This window comes from Cricetulus griseus, chromosome 4, assembly GCF_003668045.3.
Source record: "Cricetulus griseus strain 17A/GY chromosome 4, alternate assembly CriGri-PICRH-1.0, whole genome shotgun sequence".
NCBI classification, from domain to species: Eukaryota; Metazoa; Chordata; class Mammalia; order Rodentia; family Cricetidae; genus Cricetulus; species Cricetulus griseus.
In genome coordinates, this window is record NC_048597.1 from 154,652,243 (window position 1) to 154,671,711 (window position 19,469).

General features: G+C 43.6%; 1 protein-coding gene across 4 annotated transcripts in view; it reads right to left on the reverse strand.

Moving 5' to 3' along the window:
* Positions 1-9,944: 9,944 nt before the first annotated feature.
* The window catches only part of Arhgef12 (Rho guanine nucleotide exchange factor 12), a 133,656-nt gene continuing 124,131 nt past the window's right edge, over positions 9,945-19,469 (reverse strand). For all 4 annotated transcript variants that reach the window (XM_027411891.2, XM_027411890.2, XM_027411889.2 and 1 more), the window contains 7 exons: positions 19,355-19,441; positions 19,160-19,239; positions 18,674-18,907; positions 16,601-17,068; positions 15,545-15,861; positions 14,168-14,237; positions 9,945-13,652 (listed from right to left, as the gene is read on the reverse strand). In XM_027411891.2, the coding sequence (XP_027267692.1) occupies positions 13,642-13,652; positions 14,168-14,237; positions 15,545-15,861; positions 16,601-17,068; positions 18,674-18,907; positions 19,160-19,239; positions 19,355-19,441 (1,267 nt within the window). In that variant the 3' untranslated portion in view covers positions 9,945-13,641. The remainder of the gene's footprint in view (positions 13,653-14,167; positions 14,238-15,544; positions 15,862-16,600; positions 17,069-18,673; positions 18,908-19,159; positions 19,240-19,354; positions 19,442-19,469) is intronic.

Sequence of the window (19,469 nt, forward strand, 5' to 3'; positions counted from 1 at the left end):
ATGGTTGGCATTTAATAAACGCTAGATGATAAAAATAGATGAAGTGCTTCAAAGTCACAATATCTGTAGCGTCTCATTCAGCACAAAGTAGGGTAAACAAGCCACCATCACCCATCTGCGCTATACCTGAAGGTTCCTTCCTCTGGGCCATCATGAAAGATACGGCCCCCATGTCTAACTGGCTAAGGAGATGCCGAATGGCATGTCTCACCAACACCCTGGTGAGAGAAACGGGGAAGAGGGCTCTTTTGTTCAGCCTCTTCCTTAATTATAGCTTGAATCTAAATAATGAAAATATAGCACATGGGATCTGAAATCATTTAGAGTAAATGAAAAGCCTCAGAGTGGAAGTGCTAATCACATTATCAGAGGCAGGATCAGAGGGAGTGGACAGATGGAAACACCAAATTACAGGCAGAGGAGCAGGAGACTCAAAGACGGGAGAGATGTGTCCAAAAATTAAGTCCGATTTCCATGCTAATTCAGAACTGTTTGTCTGGGGGCTGGAGGAGGAAGGAAGCAATGCAGTTTCCAGTAGAGAAACCGCTCATTAATACCTTAGTAAAGCAATAACCTCAGCTAATAGGAAATAGTGTGAAGTCTCCAGAGAACAGAGGGAAAATTCAGATTTACTCTCCCGTCCATGCAGCTCAGTGTAATACAATATATTCAACAGAGTTGAATAAATACCAACGAGAAGGTTAAAACATTGATTAGGAGAAATATTTCACCCAGCTGACATCTGGAAGCAAACAAACCATCGAGACAGAGCCAGAGCCGGCTGGGAGATGGAGGTTGTTTGATGTCTATGGAAGTTACATTGGTGATTTGTGGCTGCCCCACAGGGAGTGAGCCCTGCTGGGGACTGGAAAACAAGGAATTCAAGTTGGGAGGGGTGACCCTCGGTGCAAAGCTACTGAGGGCTGTTTCCACTGGGTTTATTACAGTGCTTTATGAAGCAATACTAGAGACATCTTCAGCCAACACCAGGATTGCAATAGACACATAATATAACAAATGGCTTATAAAAGGTTATGGAATCTTCTAGATGACTGAACCTAAATAAATTGTCTCCTGTCTGTGCTTCTGATACCATATCATTTCACAGCACTTTTCTGATCATAGTCCAAACAAGGGAAAGATGTCGGAGGTTAGGATGACAGTTGAAGGAAACAGCTCCTTGCTACACTTTACAAACTGGATTCCAGTTGTACCTGCCAGTTACTAATGACCATGGAGATGGGTTGGAAGGCTTACACCAGCTACTTGATGCTAAGCAAAACTGCCCTTGACATATCTACCCTTGACTCCCTAAGTACCATTGGGTCTTAGTTGGGAAGTGGGGGCAATAAGAGGAAGCTCCCAGGGTTTCTGGCTGGCTAGCACAAGTCTGTCGAGATCCAAGAGCACCTTGGATCTTTGGATCCCTTGCCACATGGTGTACCTGCCTTTTGAAGGGAAAAAAACAAAGTTGCTAGTAAACTGACCTAATATAACTGCATTCATAGGTCTTAATGAGATCCTTAAAAAGCAAAACAAGCCACACATTTTCATAGCTTACTCCAATTCTGTTGTTACCTGTGCTCCTTGCCTTGGTACAATAAACTTCTGAGACTCTCAGGTAATTAAGAATATGGGCATAATTGAGCTCTCAAAAGGTATTTTGCGCTGGGAGAAGTAGGTAAGAAATGACAGAATACTAATTGCCACCACTCATCCAGTGGATACTCCTGTGTGGCTCCGCATACTTGCAGTGTATTGCTAAAACTTCAGAACACGACCTGCAAAGTGGGCGCCATCACCACCTCCCCTCCGCACAGAGGATGCATCTTAGTGAAGTCACCACCTGTCCCGGGTCACACAAGTTAGGAAGTGGTAAAGTCAAGACTGGTGTCCAAAACCTAGAAACTTTATACAACTGGAGGCCTTGAGACAATAGAATTGCCTGCCGTGTGAGTGCCAAGTGTCTTTGGCAATTCAGCAGCCCCAGTGTCACAGATAAAGGATGGAACACTGAGTTGGCACTTGGATTTGGGTCAGAGAAATACTTTCTTTTCTTCCAGATTTTTTTCCTTCATACCAGAGTTAAACATAGGGTCTCATAAACAATAGACAAACATCTGTCACTGAGCAGTGAATGAGTGTCGTTTGCTCATCTGCTTGTTTTCTTAGACTGAGTCTCATTATTCTGCCCAGGCTGGTCTCAAACTTCTAGATTCAGGTAACTCTGTCTCAGCTTCCTGAGTAGCTGAGCCTGCAGACAGATGCCACTCAACCTGGCTCCAACTTAACACTTAGATGCACACACTCACAGACACACACACAGACACATACACAGACACACACACAGATACTCACACATGCACACACCCACATATACATACACTCACACATGCATATACACACACACCCCCACACAAATACATATACTTACATACATACACTCACACATGCACACACACAAATACATACACTCACATGTACACACATTCACATACATATACACACATACACTCACACAAGCACACCCTCACACATACACAGACACATACATGCACTCACACATACACTCACACATACACTCACACATGCACACCCTCATACACACACACACACACACACACACACACACACACACACAGTCTTAGAAAACAAGTACCTACATCACTTTCCTGCCAGCCTCTCCCACCTCACTTGCAGCTATCTGAGCGGAAATTGATTAGAAATCCTTAAGTTTCCACTTCATTCCAGGCACCTGATCTTGGGAACGGCATAGCTAGACTTTAGGAAGATTGACTGAGCGGCTGGAGCCTGCTGAGTAGGACAGAACAGTAAAGAGTGAAGAGGAGACCTACGGAAGGTTACTGTAACATCTGACCCAGAGCTTTATGTTCATCAGAGTGATGAAATGGGAAGAATGATGGAACAGGTAACTCACAGACAGAGGATAACACAGCGGAGTGGCCAGGAAGGGCTAAAACTAACTAAAAAAACCCAAGAGATTGAGCTTGCCATTAGGAAGAGGGGAGGCCTTGAAGGTAAATATAGTTCATTTACAGCCAACCTGAGGTCCCGTTAGCAGTGCTGAATCAATTAAGGCACGTCCATCAGGAAGTTGAACCTGTAGCAGCAGCTGTAGAACCAGGTGGCACTTGGGCCACACATTCCAGCTGGCTTCACGCCAGCAGCCTTGTACTCACAGTAATCCAGAGCCACAAGTACTTTATATTTTCTCAGCAGCTAAAGGTAAACAAAACGTGGTATGTCCATACAAAGGAGTACGAGTTAGCCGAAAAGAGGAGGAAATACTGATACATGAAACATGAACCTTGATGCTGGGAAACCAAGTCATGAAAGACCACATAGTATATTATCCATCTGAGTGAAATACAAATAGATAAATCCCTGGACAGAAAGGAGTTGCAAAAGGCTAAGGAGAAGGAGGGGATGATAATGGGATATCGTGAGGGAATGTTCTAGAACTGTAATTATGGTTAGAAAAATGAGTGTATACAAAGGCCATTGAACTTCATACTTCTAAGTAGTTAATTTTATGGAACATGGTGTATGGACTATTTGTGCATATGCGTGTGCATGTGTGTGCATACTTACATACAAGTCTGTGTGTGGCATACATGCCTGCATGTGCCCGTGTGCATACCTATGTGCTCTCTGGTCTTTCTTTTGATCTCCAATGACTTCTATTGACCTCCACTCCTTTTTTCTCTTGTTTTTTACTTTCACTGTTGCTGTTCTAACACTTACCATGGTGAAGGTCAGAAAACAACTCTGTGAAGTACAGGACTGACTGAGGTCACCAGACGACATTTTTCTGCTGAGCCTTTCACAAGCCTCTCCACTTACTTTTTGAGACAAGTTGACTCAGTGAACCCGGGGATTGCCATTTCAGCTAAACTAGCCGGCCAGCAAGATTCTAGGATCTGCCTGTCCCATAACCCCCAGCACTAGGATTACATATGCTACCAGGTCTAGCTTTTACATGGATGTGGGAGATCTGAACTCAGGTCCTTACGCTTGAGCAACAAACACTTTATCCACCAAACTATTTTGATTTGCAAACACTTGAGTTGTTTTTAAAGGCAGGGTGTCACTATGTGGCTCAGGTTAGCCTCTTACTCATAATCCTCCTGCCTCAGTCTTTGGAGTGCTGAGCTTGTAGGTGTAGTGCTCTAATGTTTAAATGACGATAAGCACTTTCAAGGAAGAAACTATTTGTGCGGCCAGTAATAAAGGTGAAGTCTTGACCCTGCTTCCATTAGGGTGTGTATCAGATCACTACTAGCTTGGGTGGCCTTATCTGTGAAAAAGGGGACGTGCACTTGCCTCCAGGTCCCAACAAAGAGGACAGCACCTGAAACAGTTTACACTCAGTAAATTGTAATTGATACTTTGATTCTTGTGTGTGAGTCCTCTATAAAAATGTGGTCAGTTGCCATTCACAGAATGAGCATTCAAAAATACTAACATTATTAAGATGAGGCGTCAGATGGGATACGAGAGAGACTCAAGCAGAGGAACAGGAAATGATGAAAAGTGCGAGCGGGACCTTGACAGCTGGAGAGAAGTGGGTGCATTCAGACTTTGGGAAATGCAGAGCAGAGGCAGGCAGGACCTGGATCCCCAGGCAGGGAAGACAGGAAGGAGGCTGATTTCCTCAGAAGAGGTCACAGTGGGGGCACGGAAGGAAATAAAGCTGGCTGGATAAATTAGGAACCTGTCTCAGAGACTGAGCAATTTAGTCTCATTAGGATAGTAACCAGAGTCTGCAGGTTCTTAGGCAGGCAAGTGGCATGGTAAAGGTAAAGGCCATCCGTGTCTTTGGGACAGTTAATGGGTAGTCACATGAGGCAGGCTGGAGAGCGGAAGGAGCAGTTTATTCGGGTGTGAAGGTGTGTGGCAAAATGACCTGGTTACACTGGAAGTATAGTAATGGGAACATCAGACAGTTGAAAGATAAAGATCACAGAGCCTGGTAACAAACACTGCAAGGATCCTGAGGTCCACGTTTCTCCTTTTCTTTTTTTCCTTCTTCAAGCTATCATCAAACACTCTGCAAGCCCTTGTTTTCTAGAACAAAGCTGGGAATAAGTTAGCCAATTAATCAATGGCCTCTTTAGTCACTGCTACCCAGCTATTCTGGCTCTGGATAACCAGATTCTTATTTCCATTCCCTAGATCTGCCCAGCCTTGATTGCAATTCCACTCAATGTATCTTTGAAGAGAGATGAAGGGAAAAGTTAAGCATGCAAGTTAATCATAACTCATGTTTAAAGATCCTGGACCTTCTCCACATAATCCCATTAGAAAGCAAATCCCCCCACTGGGAGGAAACATTAGACTCCATATGTATTACAGTTGAATGAATATTACTGACTACCTGAGTTAGACTGTGTCTGCACAAGAAGTCTCTAAAAAGGAGGTTTGGGAACATAAGACTTCAGTTTCTTGCTTTCAAGACCAGGAAATTAAGAGAGAGAAAGAGAGAGAAAAAGGTTCATTCCACCTATTTCTCTTCACTTGCACTGTTAGCTTGTAAATATATGATGGCTGGCATGAGACCCTCTGAGTTCTCTGGGGCTTATTCTCCAGGCTAGAACCATCCTTATGGTGGCACATCAGCTGGCCAACTCATCAAGCCAGCAAGCTCATATTCTGGGGACTCAGCATTTAACTCCCTGCATGCCAAAAAGGCCATTGCTCAGAACTAGAGAATTCTCAATAGAGGAATCTAAAATGGCTGAAACACATAAGAAAGTGTTCAACATTCTTAGCCATCAGGGAAATGCAAATCAAAACAACTCTGAGATACCATCTTACTCCTGTCACAATGGCTAAAATCAAAAACACCAACGACAGTTTATGCTGGAGAGGATGTGGAGAAAGGGGAACACTTCTTCACTGCTAGTGGGAGTGCCAACTTGAACAGCCACTTTGGAAATCAGTATGGCACTTCCTCAGGAAAATCAGTCTACCACAAGATCCAGCAATTCCACTCTTAGGAATATGCCAAAAAGATGTACATTTGTACAACAAGGACATCTGTTTAACTATGTCCATAGCTGCATTATTTATAATAGCCAGAATCTGGAAGCAACCTAGATGCCCCTCAACTGAAGAATGGATAAAGAAAATGTGGTACATTTACACAATGGAGTATTACTCAGCGGGGAAAACAAACAAAAAGCAATGGAATCTTGAAATTCACAGGAAAATGGATGGAACTAGAAGAAACCATCCTGATCGAGATGACCCAGTCACAAAAAGACAAACATGGTATGTACTCATTCATATATGGGTTTTAGACATAGAGCAAAGGATTACCAGCCTACAATCCACACCACCAGAGAAGCTAGGAAACAAGGAGAACCCTAATAGACACATACATGGCCCCCGGAAAAGGGAAAAAGAGACAAGATCTCCTGAGCTAATTAGGAGCATGGGGGGAGGGGAGAGGGAATTAGGAGAAAGAGAAGGGGAGATGAGGGGAGAGGAGGACATGAGGGAGCAGGAAGATTGAGTGAGGGGAAGAATAGAGGAGAGCAAGAGAAGAGATACCATAATAGAGGGAGCCATTATATATTTAAAGAGAAATTTGGCACTAGGGAAATGTCCAGAGATGACAAGGATGACCCCAACTAACTAAGCAATAGTGGAGAGACTACCTTAAATGTCCTTCCCCTATAATGAGATTGATGACTATCTTATATGCCATCCTAGAGCTTTCAACCAGTAGCTGATGGAAGCAGAAGCAGACACACATAGCTAAACAACGAGCCGAACTCCTGGAATCTAGTTGCAGAGAGGGAGGAGTGATGAGCAAAGGGGTCAAGCCCAGGCTGGTGAAACCCACAGAAACAGCTGACCTGAACAAGGAGGGGCTCAGGGGCCCCAGACTGATAGCTGGGAAACCAGCATAGGACTGTTCCAGACCCCCTGATAGTGGGTGTCAGTTTGGAGGTCTGGGCAATCTATGGGGCCTCTGGTAGTGGATCAGTATTTATCCCTAGTACACGAGTGAACTTTGGGGACCCACTCCACATAGACAGATACTCTCTCAGCCTAGACACATGGAGAAGGGCCTAGGCCCTGCTCCAAATGATATGACAGACTTTGAAGATCTCCATGGAAGGCCTCACCCTCCCTGGGGAGCAGAAAGGGAATGAGATAGAGAGTTGGAGGGGACAGGGGAGGAGGGGAGGGAGAGGGAACTGGGATTGATATGTAAAACAAGCTTGTCTCTAATTTAAATTAAAAAAAAAAAAAAAGCCATTGCTGAGAGCATTGTCCCACCTCAAACAATACTCAACAATCCTCCCAGGAAGCAGTTTCAGCTCCTCCTAGGCTAGGGGAATTCCTAGGGGAATTCACTGGGGTCCTCATGCTTGTGAGATTATTATTTACAGAGCCATTGCCCCAATCCTAGTAAACTGAATTTTATTTTTTTAAGACAGGCTCTATGTAGGCACTATAACCCATTACATAGACCAGGCTTGCCTTGAACCTGAAGAGATCTATCTACCTGCCTCTCCCTCCCTGGTGCTGGGATTAAAGGTGTGTGCCACTACATCTGGTATAAATTGGAGTTTTAAAATAAAATTGTCCTATAGGTTTGTATTATGCTAATTACCTTTTCCAGTTATGTGTGTCTATTTTACTTCCATCAATAAATACAAGTGTGAAAGAAAACCTACTGCTTCACTAAGTATATGAACTACATGCTGGGACACAAGAACCACTGGGGCAGTACAGACCTGTAATCCCAGCCTGGGGCTACGAGGATCATGAAGGCTCGATGGCCAACCAGTCTGCAGTTCTAGGCTGAAGATAGACCATGTGTCAAATGAGACGGGCAGAATTTATGACACCCTAAGTTGTCCTCTGGCATCTACACACACAGGCATTGCACATATGAACACGGACATACATATGCACATTTTTGAAAAAAGACACTAAGGTTTCCTTTTTCATTCTCCTGTTTGATCAAGAATGTGTGCATGCATGTGGAGCTTGATGGTAGCATTATTTTCAATCATTCCTCTATCTTATTCATTGCAGCAAGTTCTCTCAAGCCAAGCCAGAACTGTGATATGGCTAGCCTAGATAGCCAGTTTGCTCTGCAGTGCTGGCTCTGCCTAAGGTTAGAATTACAAGCAGGCTCTTAGCCCACCTGGCACTTGTATGGGTTCTCAGAAACCAAACTTTGGTCTTCATACTTGGTCAGCAACTGCTTAAGCCAAGCCATCTCCCCAGCCATCTTACTGTGTGTGTTCTGATTATGGATGCTTAGTCTATTGTCTTTTAAGGTTTTTTGTTTATTGGACTTGAGTTTAAGATTGAGTCTCAAAAGCCCGCATGAGGTCACACAAATGTAATGTGGTAGTTTTGTAATTTGTTTTTCATATGGCTGTGTGAAATTTTGATACTTTTACAGTTTGTGTTACCTTACCTTGTAAGGGTGATCTTCTTTGAATGTATACTAAATTGACTTTTTGACTCAATGTCCTGTAGGCAGTTGAATCCATGTGAGAAAAGGGGAACCCAGGGGGCAACCCAGTCAAGATCACGTGACACGGACGAAGAAGAGTTTGGAACTGAGTCCTGATGCTGTGTGGACTGTGTACCTCTTGGTTCATGACTAGGACACTGTTTCCATTTCATCCTGTTGACATTTGCACTAATGACAAGAAGCAATGGCAAGTAGAGCTTTGGGAGTCTTAGTGAGTGAAGACAGGGGCACCTAACTGCAGTCAGTGGTTCTTCACTGCTGCTCATCTGCAGTGCAAGCTAAGAATGCTCTGATGATCAGTGAAAACTTGTCACTTTACGAAGCCTCAACCCTCAATGACATATCACCATACACACACCTATACCTACACACACCCTGGCAATGATGGGGACTGAACCCAGAGCCTCAAGTTACACATTGTGGGAATTCTTCGGGGCAGGTTGCAGAGGCTATGTGTGGGCTGGAGTCATCACTGGGCTCTCTTGGATGGTGGTTAGAAGGTGGATGGCAGTATCCAGGGGCTAAGGGCAGAAGACCTCAGAGGTTGTCTACCTTGCTTTGTCATTTGTGAGTGATTTCCCAATAAATACCCTATTTTATTTTGGGCTCTTGTGGATTCCTTAAATACATCCACACTTGGATGTGCACCACAAAAGCTGGCACATGAATCTTACCACTTAAAAATGGTGAAAAACTGCCGGGCGGTAGTGGTGCATACCTTTAATTGAAGAGGCAGGAGGATTGCTGTGAGTTTGAGGCCAGCCTGGTCTACAGATGAGTTCCAAAACAGCCAGGGCTGTCCAGAGAAACCTGTCTCAAAAACAAACAAGGGTGAAAACAGAAAAACTGATATACATAATACCAATTTTTCTTTTTTAGGGAATAAAAGAATATACCAAAACCCACAGTTTATGACTTTTTTTTAAGACAGGGTCTCACTATATAGTCCTGGGTGGCCAGGAACTCACTATGAAGACCAAGCTGGCCTTGAACTGCCTCTGCTTCTCGAGTGCCAAAATTACATCACTGGTATTGGAAGTATGTGCTGTCATGTCCAGCCCAGCACTGCTTAAAACCAGGGTCAAGTTGCCTCATTACCAGGTGCCAGTCACCTGCACTGCTGCAGAGGTTTGCACTTCACAGTGATCCAAAGACCAGTCCACCAGTAAAGATGTCACAAGAAGCAGGATAGACATGTGAGTCACTGCCAGGGAGACTAGATACTGGCTCCTTGTCCATTCCATTTCTCAAAAATAACTTGGATAGCTGGGTGTGGTGATGAACACCTGTAATCTCAGCACTTGGAGGCACAGGCAGGGAGGGGCTCCAGCCAGCATAGGACGAGGCCCTTTAAAAAAAAAAAAATTCTTGCACAAGACAAATAGGAATACATACAAATAAAAAGCAACACACTCAGTTCTTTTAAGCTTATTTAATATTTGAACTCTTATTTTCTATTTTCCCAGACCCCAGAAAACAGAAAGTTTTAGATGACCCAATATTTTGTTCCAGAAACATACAGCCTTATCAGCTAATTCATAAAAGAGCTTTTTACAAAGGTACATCTGGATAATTAGAGCAATAAAGTCTTTTAGGCATTTCAAAATGTGATCAGTAAAAATACATGATTATTAATAAGGTTTCTTTTTTTTAAAGATAGTTCCAGATTTCTCTTAAAAGCAATTTCTGTTAAAGAGTACATGATTGTATGGTGAATGAGGACAGTGAGACGTTCTAGTGGGAAGAGGCTCATTAAAAACAGCCAACAGTGTGCACGCTACAGTCACCATGCTTGTAGTATGTCTGCTTGGCAGGTGGCACCTGGAAATGGTGGGAGGGATTGGTTTCTAGTCCCCTTTTTTCCTGATCATTTATTACCCAAACCCTCAGTCCCTCGGGAAGGCAAACAGACAGAACAAGAAAGCTCCTTTCTTGAAAGAACAATTTTACAGATCACACTAAATGGGGGTGAAGTGTCAGAAAAACAAAACCATGACCTACAGAACAGACTTCAACAAGATCTTGCTAACGTTGTAGTCTAAGGTCCTAGGGTGCCTTCTGCAACACAGAGGGAAGGAAGTACAGAGCAAGTGGCTCCAAACACTATCCCACACCTGCAGAGGGGAGACTGCTTGGGTGGAATACTGGCGTCAGGCACCAGACCATCACCAACGCCAAGGAGCAGAGCAGAGCAGAGCAAAGGACCGCATCACAGAAAGCATACTTACAGCCTTTTGCTTGGGCAAAAAGGATTTTTTCTCTTCCTCCCTCCCCAAAGGACAAAAGAAACAAAACACTTTCTAAAAGAGGGCTTGTTCTTTCTAGAGGTCATAAGAAGTTGTTCGGGAAAGACAAAGGCAAAAACACTCATGAAATAACCTCCCATGTGATACAATAAATAGTTAGAATTTGGGTTGTGAAAGCAGCAGAACTCCAACAGTCCAGTTAGCTGCTTTGAAACTATACAAAATACATGGCCAAAGCCATCCTTTTAAATTACAGTACTTCGAAGGGTTGCTGGTTTGACTTGATTAGGTCTTTTCTCTGAAAAGGAGACACTCCACAGATAATCTGCCACTTAGTGACAGAAGAGCCACTAAGCTCACAAGAGAGTAGTGTCATGGATCGTGCCCATGGCACACATGGCTTACTGGCTCTGCTGAAGATGCCATGCCCCCTTGCTGGGCTAGTACTCTTCAGGATCTCATCACCCAAGCTGGAGATAACTATGACAATGCCCACCTCATTCCAGAACAGGAGGAATACTCACTGTTACCACCATGGAAGGGAGATGTAATGTCAAAGTCAAATGGATGTGATTATAATGGCCAAAATGAAATGGAAGGCACGGGAGGCCAGAAAGGGAAGGTACAGGCAAGAAGTAAGGCTGGTAAGATAAAAAAGGAACTTTCAAAAAGTGGGTTTGTTTGTTTTTCTTCTCAGAATTCACTTGATTTTGAGGTTTCATCTGAAGATGTAATGATACGCATTTATTTGGAAGTACTGACGAAATGCCGAAGTACCTTTCCAGTTAGCCCTGCTGTAACCCTAAGAGAGGCTAAGATTCAGGAAAAGGAAAGCAAGCAACAAGGAGAACGGAGTTTGGGTTGAGTTGTGCTAGAGAACCATGAAAGGACCTGTAGTGTCGGAAGCCAGGAGAGCACTGCTCTCTGGTTTTCTCCTGATGAGCTAACCAGATAGTGTAGTGTAAGAGGCTGCCTAGAAGACAATGGAACCATTTGGTTTCTACTTGCTTCTCCTAAGAGATACAGGGAGTTCCAAATCCCAAACTTCACGTATATATTATGTTCTACATTAAAATTTCAAAGCCCATTCTGAGTTATGTTTGACCTATGACTCAAAATACAATTCCAATTTAGAGATGAGGTACAAGGATCCAAGCTGATTGATCTAGGAACATCGAGGAGTCCTCAAAGGGCAGAAATGGAAATCTGGACCCAGACAGATGAACTTGTTAAGTTGTAGAGGTGTTCATAAAAGCAGCTGGGGGACCATCCACAGTGAGAAAGACCCAGGTGTGAGGGGCCCTAAGGGGAGAATACAATTACATCTTGACTGCCCCCAGAGTTCAGAGGGCCCTCCTGCAAGATGTGAGCAACATGGGAACTCCTTGTTTAGTAACAGAATTTCCATTTGACAAATGATTTCTTTTTACAGAACACTCCAAAAACGTATTTACCAAACACACAAAGAAAACCACTGAAAGCCAACAGAATTAAGGTGTTCTCAGGCCACAGTTCTGACTAGCTTTCCCTCCACAGGTGCTGCCCACACTGCAGCTACCACAGCACCTTGGTGGCTGCACTGCTCACCTCTGGTCTCTATTCCCAAGGCCAGTCACGGTGCCATGCAGACAGAGCTGCGACAGCAGGTCAGAGGAAACACTCTGCAGTGATGCAAGCAACTCTCCATCAAACATTCCTCTGCCCACACTTGGCTCTGCTTATGACTCAGAGCCCTTTGGCACCATCAGTGCAAAAAATTAAGAGTCAAACGTCCAGGTACTCATTTTTTTACTGGCCTTATAATCAGCAGTACCCGTGGCTAGTGACAGCCATGGTTCAACTCAGTAGTGATTCAGTTTAGAAAACCTTCCCAGACTCTTCCCCCCACCCCTCCCCTCCACAGCACCCCACCACCAATGAAGCATTCCATTTCTTTGTTCTTATGTCCTGCTCATTCTGCAGGGAACATTTCATACAAGTGCCAGTCAATGTATAATTATACAAATGCAACAATACCAAGAATAACAAATTTATAATCAAGAAAATAAAAATTTGTTTTCTTCTCTCCCAAATCCCAACTATTAACAGAAAAGACAACAAAGGAAATACACCCATTTTCAAGTGCCTGCCACTTAGTGTATTGAGGATTCCTGTTAATTGGGGTGGAGCTCAGTTACACAGAAGAGATGCTTCCCTTGGGGTGGGAAGAGGTCCACCTGCTCTGACCAGCTGTGCAGCACATACCTCATGTCTTCTGCATCTGCACACAGCACCTCTGAGGTAACCCTCTGAGGTGACCCTCTGGACAGAGTGGCTGTAGTTACGGGTTAGTGAAGGTCAGGGATTCCTCTCTCTTCCTCTGCACTGCCTCTCTGCTAACCTCTCCTTCCCCACCTGACCCTGGCTTCAGGAACAATTGATCCTTGGGTGTGCTAAATACAAGGGGCTAAACTCCCCCACTACTCAATTAAAACAAAAACAAGGCAAAGTAAAAATTAAAGTGTGCTTTCAAATACGGAATGAAATCAAATAAATACATCTGATTTTCTCTTTGTCTTACCTACGTACAATTTCATATCCTACACCCGAAGCTCTATACATTTGGTTTTTATTCTGAATCAAAATGCATTTCTGGTAATGAGGAGAGTGAGAGAACTAACATTCCCTCACTGACAGACTTGTGCAGCTGCCAGACTGAAGAACTAGTCCCACTTGGGGCACCCTGGGGCATGGCTGATGAGCCCAGGTGGTTCCAGGCAGATCCTCTGTCACATTCTCTCTCTGTGTCCACACTGGAGCCGGGATGTGGTTGATATAGGGCCGACACTCAAAATCCAACAACCTGCAGTCACCTCCAGGACACAGGCTCTAACTTTTATCTGAGAAGAATGAAGATACATGGAAACCCAATTAAGAGAAAAATTAACATTGTGAAGAACATGTAGCCATGGTCCTGTTCACTTCTAAATCATAAAATGTACCCTCATAGTACACAAGCAAATGAGTATGAACTGGCCCATGAACACAGGTTGAGCTGCATCAGGGGCCTTGCTGGCCTTGGTCTCAGAAGAGGCACAGATATGGCAGGCTCCTCACAAGGGAGTCAAAGAAGCACAGAGCAGGTTCTACTGAATTTATGGTTCCCCAAGCTTCCTTCCACTCTGCCTTCAGCTTGGAAAAGGTGAAGAGAGAGAGGAGGGGCTGGCACAGAAGCTGACAACCACAGCTCTTCTAAGAGCAGGAAGGGCAGAGTCAGCAGCCTTGATCTATGATGCTTAGAAACAAGCGGTTTCTAAGGCCAGGAAAGAAAAGAAATCATAGATTTTCGTGCTGAAGAATAATGAATCATGTATCCAGTATGCTGTTAGGCAGGATGAGCTACAATTCCACGTACCTGAGAGCTTGTCAGGGAGGGCTGAGCCAGCCAGCCTTTGGCAAAGAAGAGCATAACTTTCCTCCACTTTCTGTAACATCCAAGATTTTTCATGGGGATGGCACAAGAAAAATAAAATTAGTTGAAAACAGGAATGAAGGTATTCTCTGTTATAGGCATGCAGCCCCAAATTTCAACATTAATGCTGACCACTGATGATGATGTTAGCTGGGAAGGAGGCAGATTTCCTTTTCCCATTTCTCATCTGAATGAATAACAACTTCCCATGTAAAACACTGGAGAAGCAGGTGATCTGTCCACAGTGGAAGTCACCCAGGAAATGGCCCCATACCATGTGACAGATGAACAGAGACCTTTTAGATACCCTGCCTTGCTAGCCACATAATGACAACATGTGAAATCAAATGAAAAGGGGAAAATCTATTATGTGGAGCTGAAAGAAAAACTAAGGGAGCTGAGTCTTGAACTAAAAGGAAGAGCACAACTAAATGATGTCATGAAAAAAATGTGTGGGCTCCGGCAGCTGCGTCTACCCAGAGCCCTGGTCTTTTGCTTGTGTGTTATGGTTTCTGATTTTGTGTTTTTATGGGTTTTGTATATGTGTGTATCCATGTGTGTGTGTTTCTCATGCTTTTGTCTGTTTGTTGTAGTTGTTGTTTTGTTTATTCTGGTTTGCTTTTTTTAAAATTTGCCTACTTGTTTTCTAATGAGATAGAAAGAAGGTGTAGAGTTGTGTGGATGGTGAGATGGGAAAGATCTGGGGGAAGCTGGAGGAAGGAAAACCATGGTCAGCATATTGTATGAAAATAATTTATTTTCAATAAAAAATTAAAAGAGTCCTTTCATAGAAATCACCACAGTGTGGTCTTTAACTACCAATTCCCAAAACACTCCATTCATGCTCATATGTTTGGATAACAGAAGCCACTGAATCTAATTTCTCTACCTGTCATGGCCTCTGGGCAACTAACAATACCACTTCATGAGTCACAGGTAATTAATAAGGTATAGCAAGACACAGCATTACCTGGCCTTGATTCACAACCAGGCAAGCCCACCTAACTCACTCCACATCATTCAACATGAGGGAGACCAACTGCCCCAAGTACTTTTAGGTTCTTAAAATATAGAAACCCAAACAGACATGTAACTAGCTCCAAACCTGCAACTTTCCTGTTCTTGTAATTTGTCACTGGACAAACAGTACCAGCTTTTATCCAGGCATATTCATGATTAATGGTCAAAGAAAATAAAAATAGATAGCTACAGAACCTGGACCAGTCTGTGGACATCAGGACTCTATCATTCCAAACTTGCATTCTGCTAACTGTGTTTGTTCTTAGGTTTAAGTGCTATGGAGGCCGACATGTGACATACCTTTAAGTGTTCGAGGTCAGCCTCTATTTTATGAATGTACTCCAGGATTTGGCTTTGTGAATCTGTACAAGAAGAAGGACTCTGGATCTCAAAACAAGCATCCTCCATAGCTCTCCAGCGTCGCTGAACCAGGAATTCTGGGGTGAATGGTGAAACTGCCCCATCAGAATGAGCATTCTGAGGGGAATATTGTTGCTGGTGGGTGGAGTCCACAGAAGGGATGCCTGTTACAGGCTGCAAGGCGAATGAGGAGGCCACCTCCTCATCTGTGGAGCTCTCCTGCACTGCATCATAGCCATCAAGGATCAAACAGTTTCCTATTGGTGGAAACAGGACAGTCTGATGAGATTAGTATTACCACCAGAATGGAGTCATATGATAACTTGAAAAGTTACTTTGGTGGGGGAACCAACAGCTCCCAAGTTTAGTTTTAACTCTACCAGAATTGACTTTGAATTAAATAAAGCCAACCTTTGCAAACTTCCACAGTAATTTCTGAATTATTAATCACAGTTGTAACAGCTTAAAGATGTAAACCACAACAAAGCCCTTATGAGACAACTTGACTTGACTTTCCTGCCAAATACCTTTTCTTGGGCTCCTGTCGCTTCCTCCCTGCCTATGTTCCCTAAGGACAACAGAGCCCACTTCAACAGTGCTGGATGCTGGAATGCTCTTCCCAGGCATCCACACGGCCTTTCCCTGAGTGAAGACTCAGGTTTCTGCCCTCACTGTTCTGCCCTGGCCACAGCTGGTTTTATTTGCTTCCTAATTCATCTGACAATCTGACACTTATCACCTGCTTTTTTATTTACCATTACTCTTTCCCTTCAGGCACTTAAGCTTCTTAAGAACAATACAGTTTCTGGCATTTTTCACTGTTCAATCTCCCAGCCCCTATGACAGGGTCTGGCAAAGAACAGATTCAGTATTTATTGTATGAAGGAATAAACACACACACACACACACCCCTTAGATACTGAAACAGCATCCATTCCAGCATATAAGACAGTTTACAATAACCAAAATCAAAGTTGAAATGCGAAAGCCACTTGCCTGAGATGTGTAAATTAACATCCTTCTCTTCCTTTTTAACTGCTCCATCACCTTCTGATGGATTATCATCACTATGTGCTTCACGGGCATCAAAAAAGTGCTCTCCACTGTCATCCAGACCCCCTTCTGGCTCTGTAGTAGGCATCTCTGGGGTCAGGATCATGTGGTCCATTACTAAAATGTTACTTGCCTGGCTGTCTTGGGATGCCAGTATCACTGAATCCTGTGCAACACAAGACTCAGATGAAGTCCGTGGACTGTCACAAGTTGCAACGTCACCAGTTCCAGTTTTAAAAGGCATCTGTCCTTCCTCGGCAGGACAGACCTTAACACTTGAGTCCTGGATGCCACACTCTGCCCGCCCCTCTTCAGAAACTAGCCCGTATCTTGAGAAGGACTGCCAGTCTTCCTGGGTGCTCTTCTCAGGCAGACCCAACTGCTGGACTAGCAGCTGCTTCAACAAGCCCACTAGGAGTCAGGGTGGGGTGAAAAGAACAGAGAAAACTGTCAGCTGGAATCAGACAGCTAGGTTTCCCATCCCTTCTCGCCTAAGAACACATCTTAACAATACACAACCAAAATATTAATCCTACACAATTTTTTTTTTTTTTGCTTGTTTTACTTTTGGTTGTTGGAGACAGGGTTTCTAGCCTTGGCTATCCTGGAACTTTTTCTGCAGACCAGGCTGGCCTCCAACTCACATAGATCTCCTGCCTTTGTCTGGAATTAAAGGTGTGCACCACTACACCCAGCCTACATAATCATTTTTGTCTTGAAAAATGCAATCAAAAATATTATCTTCTACACAACACTTAATATTAAACTACACCTGACCAGAGATAAGCATCCTGAATAGCAAGACACTCTTATGTTAAAGGCCTAAATACTTTGCTAGCTACGCCAGCAAAGCTAAATGTTACGCTTTTTCTTCTCTAGAGTAGATTCTGTACGTCTAGACATTATTTTTTTTAATAATCTTCCTTAATAGTGAAGACAATAAAATTGTATAATAAACTTAAATTCCAATGATTTAGTAGTAGCATATGTAAGTTCAAAGGGAATATTCACTAGTTTTTAAAAATTACCTCACTAGATCCCCTTTCCTTTGCCCTCACAGCCACAGAAGTCAATTGTTCTAAGTACTGGGTGACTCTGTACTTCCTTGGTACATATTCTAACCCTTTTAGCCTTGAGCCTAAAGAACTGTAATAGCTGACTTAGTAAGGGCACTCCAGGCCTCTTTCCATCCAAATTCCTGAGTAGCTCTCAGCCAGATTAGTAAGTTTTTGTCTGTCATACTTAGCTATAAAACCTCACATGGTCCTCTGTAGCTACTATTCTTGAACTTTATCCACCTCACTGTACCTGAGAGATGTGCTATCTTTACATGTGCAATTGTCGTTTCCAACATGGCTGGAGCTAGGGAGGGGCAGCTAACAGAGGCTAGAAGCTATTGTGAAGAACATTAAATCTCCACACAAAACGTAAAACGTGTAATTTGGAAAAGCTCCTAAAATTCTGTGATGTGTCTGTCCGTCAAATATGGAGGATGTAACCTGGTATTTAAAATTCACAACAGTGAGTGAGACTCTTAATCCATCTTCAGGATTCCTAAATCTATCATGTACACTCCTCCAATCTATACTGTGTGCAGACCAGTGGTCCACTCACTGTTCTCTGAGCACCCTGTGCTTCCTGCATGCACTTCTCATCTTTCTATTACTTCTGTCTGAGTGGTTCTATTATTCTACACATTCATTCGGATCTTAATCACCCTTCAGGATGACAAGCACATCTGTCTTTCTCTGCTGCTTCCCTTCTCTGACCACACCAACCTGGACAGATTTGACAAAAAAGCCTTATTACTCCTGGAATGTTTGCTTTGAAAGGTGGCAGGGGGGTGAGGTAAGGTTCTTATCATCTTCCCAACTAGACCATAAATTTCTTGAAGGGAAAAATATCACAGCTCAAACTTTTTCTCATGAAAATCTATTGCTTTTTTCTCTAAAACGCTTTCCAGTAACCACATACTCTGGTACATAGTGTGTGCTACAAGTTAGGAAGAAAACTTACGATTTCTCAGTGCATCCAGTGCCCACCGCTCCTCTGACACAGGCAAGTGTGGATGTGGGACTGGGACTGGGTAACTGCCATCATCTTCCTTCAGTGTCCCATTTGCACACTGCTCCTTTGCAAACTGTGTCGCAGTCACAAAGAGATGCTCTGCCTCTGATTTGCCAGGGGTATTCAGTGAATGAGACTGTGGTTTTGACGAAATTAATGGCGATTCTAATCCCAAAACTCTGTCTGTTCAGAAGAACAGAAAAGGTATAGTCTACCTTAAGGGATATTTCGTTTTCAACATAGAACATTTAGGAAACGATGGGGGTGGGGTTAGCAACATAAGCTACAGAGATCATGTGCCTGGGAAGCCCACAGCACAAAGCAATGCTATACTGCCACACAGAGGGCTCACAGGCAGCATCTGCTAAAGAGTGTGGTTGGTGCCAGCACAGAGCCTATCTATGTCCTCCAGGAAGTCTTGTCTATGCAGCTCACCTGGACTGTGTAGACCAGTGACTGAAAGACCATGGTGCTCCACTTTTAATTTGGATGGTTCTTCTTCGTCATTGTCTCCTCTGTAGAAAACAAACAAACAACCCTCCCCTGAGCTTGGAAAGATGTCCCAACTTCATGGCATTCAAATGAAGAACTATGCATGTCTTCCTGACAGAAGCCCAAGTGCACACTTACTCGCAAGGTGTTGACTGTGGGAGAGGAATTGGCTTTGTGGACTGCTCCTTCACTGATGCAGCCATTCGACAGATGAGGTCCTGCCAGCTTCAGGGATGAAAGGAGTCCAAAATGC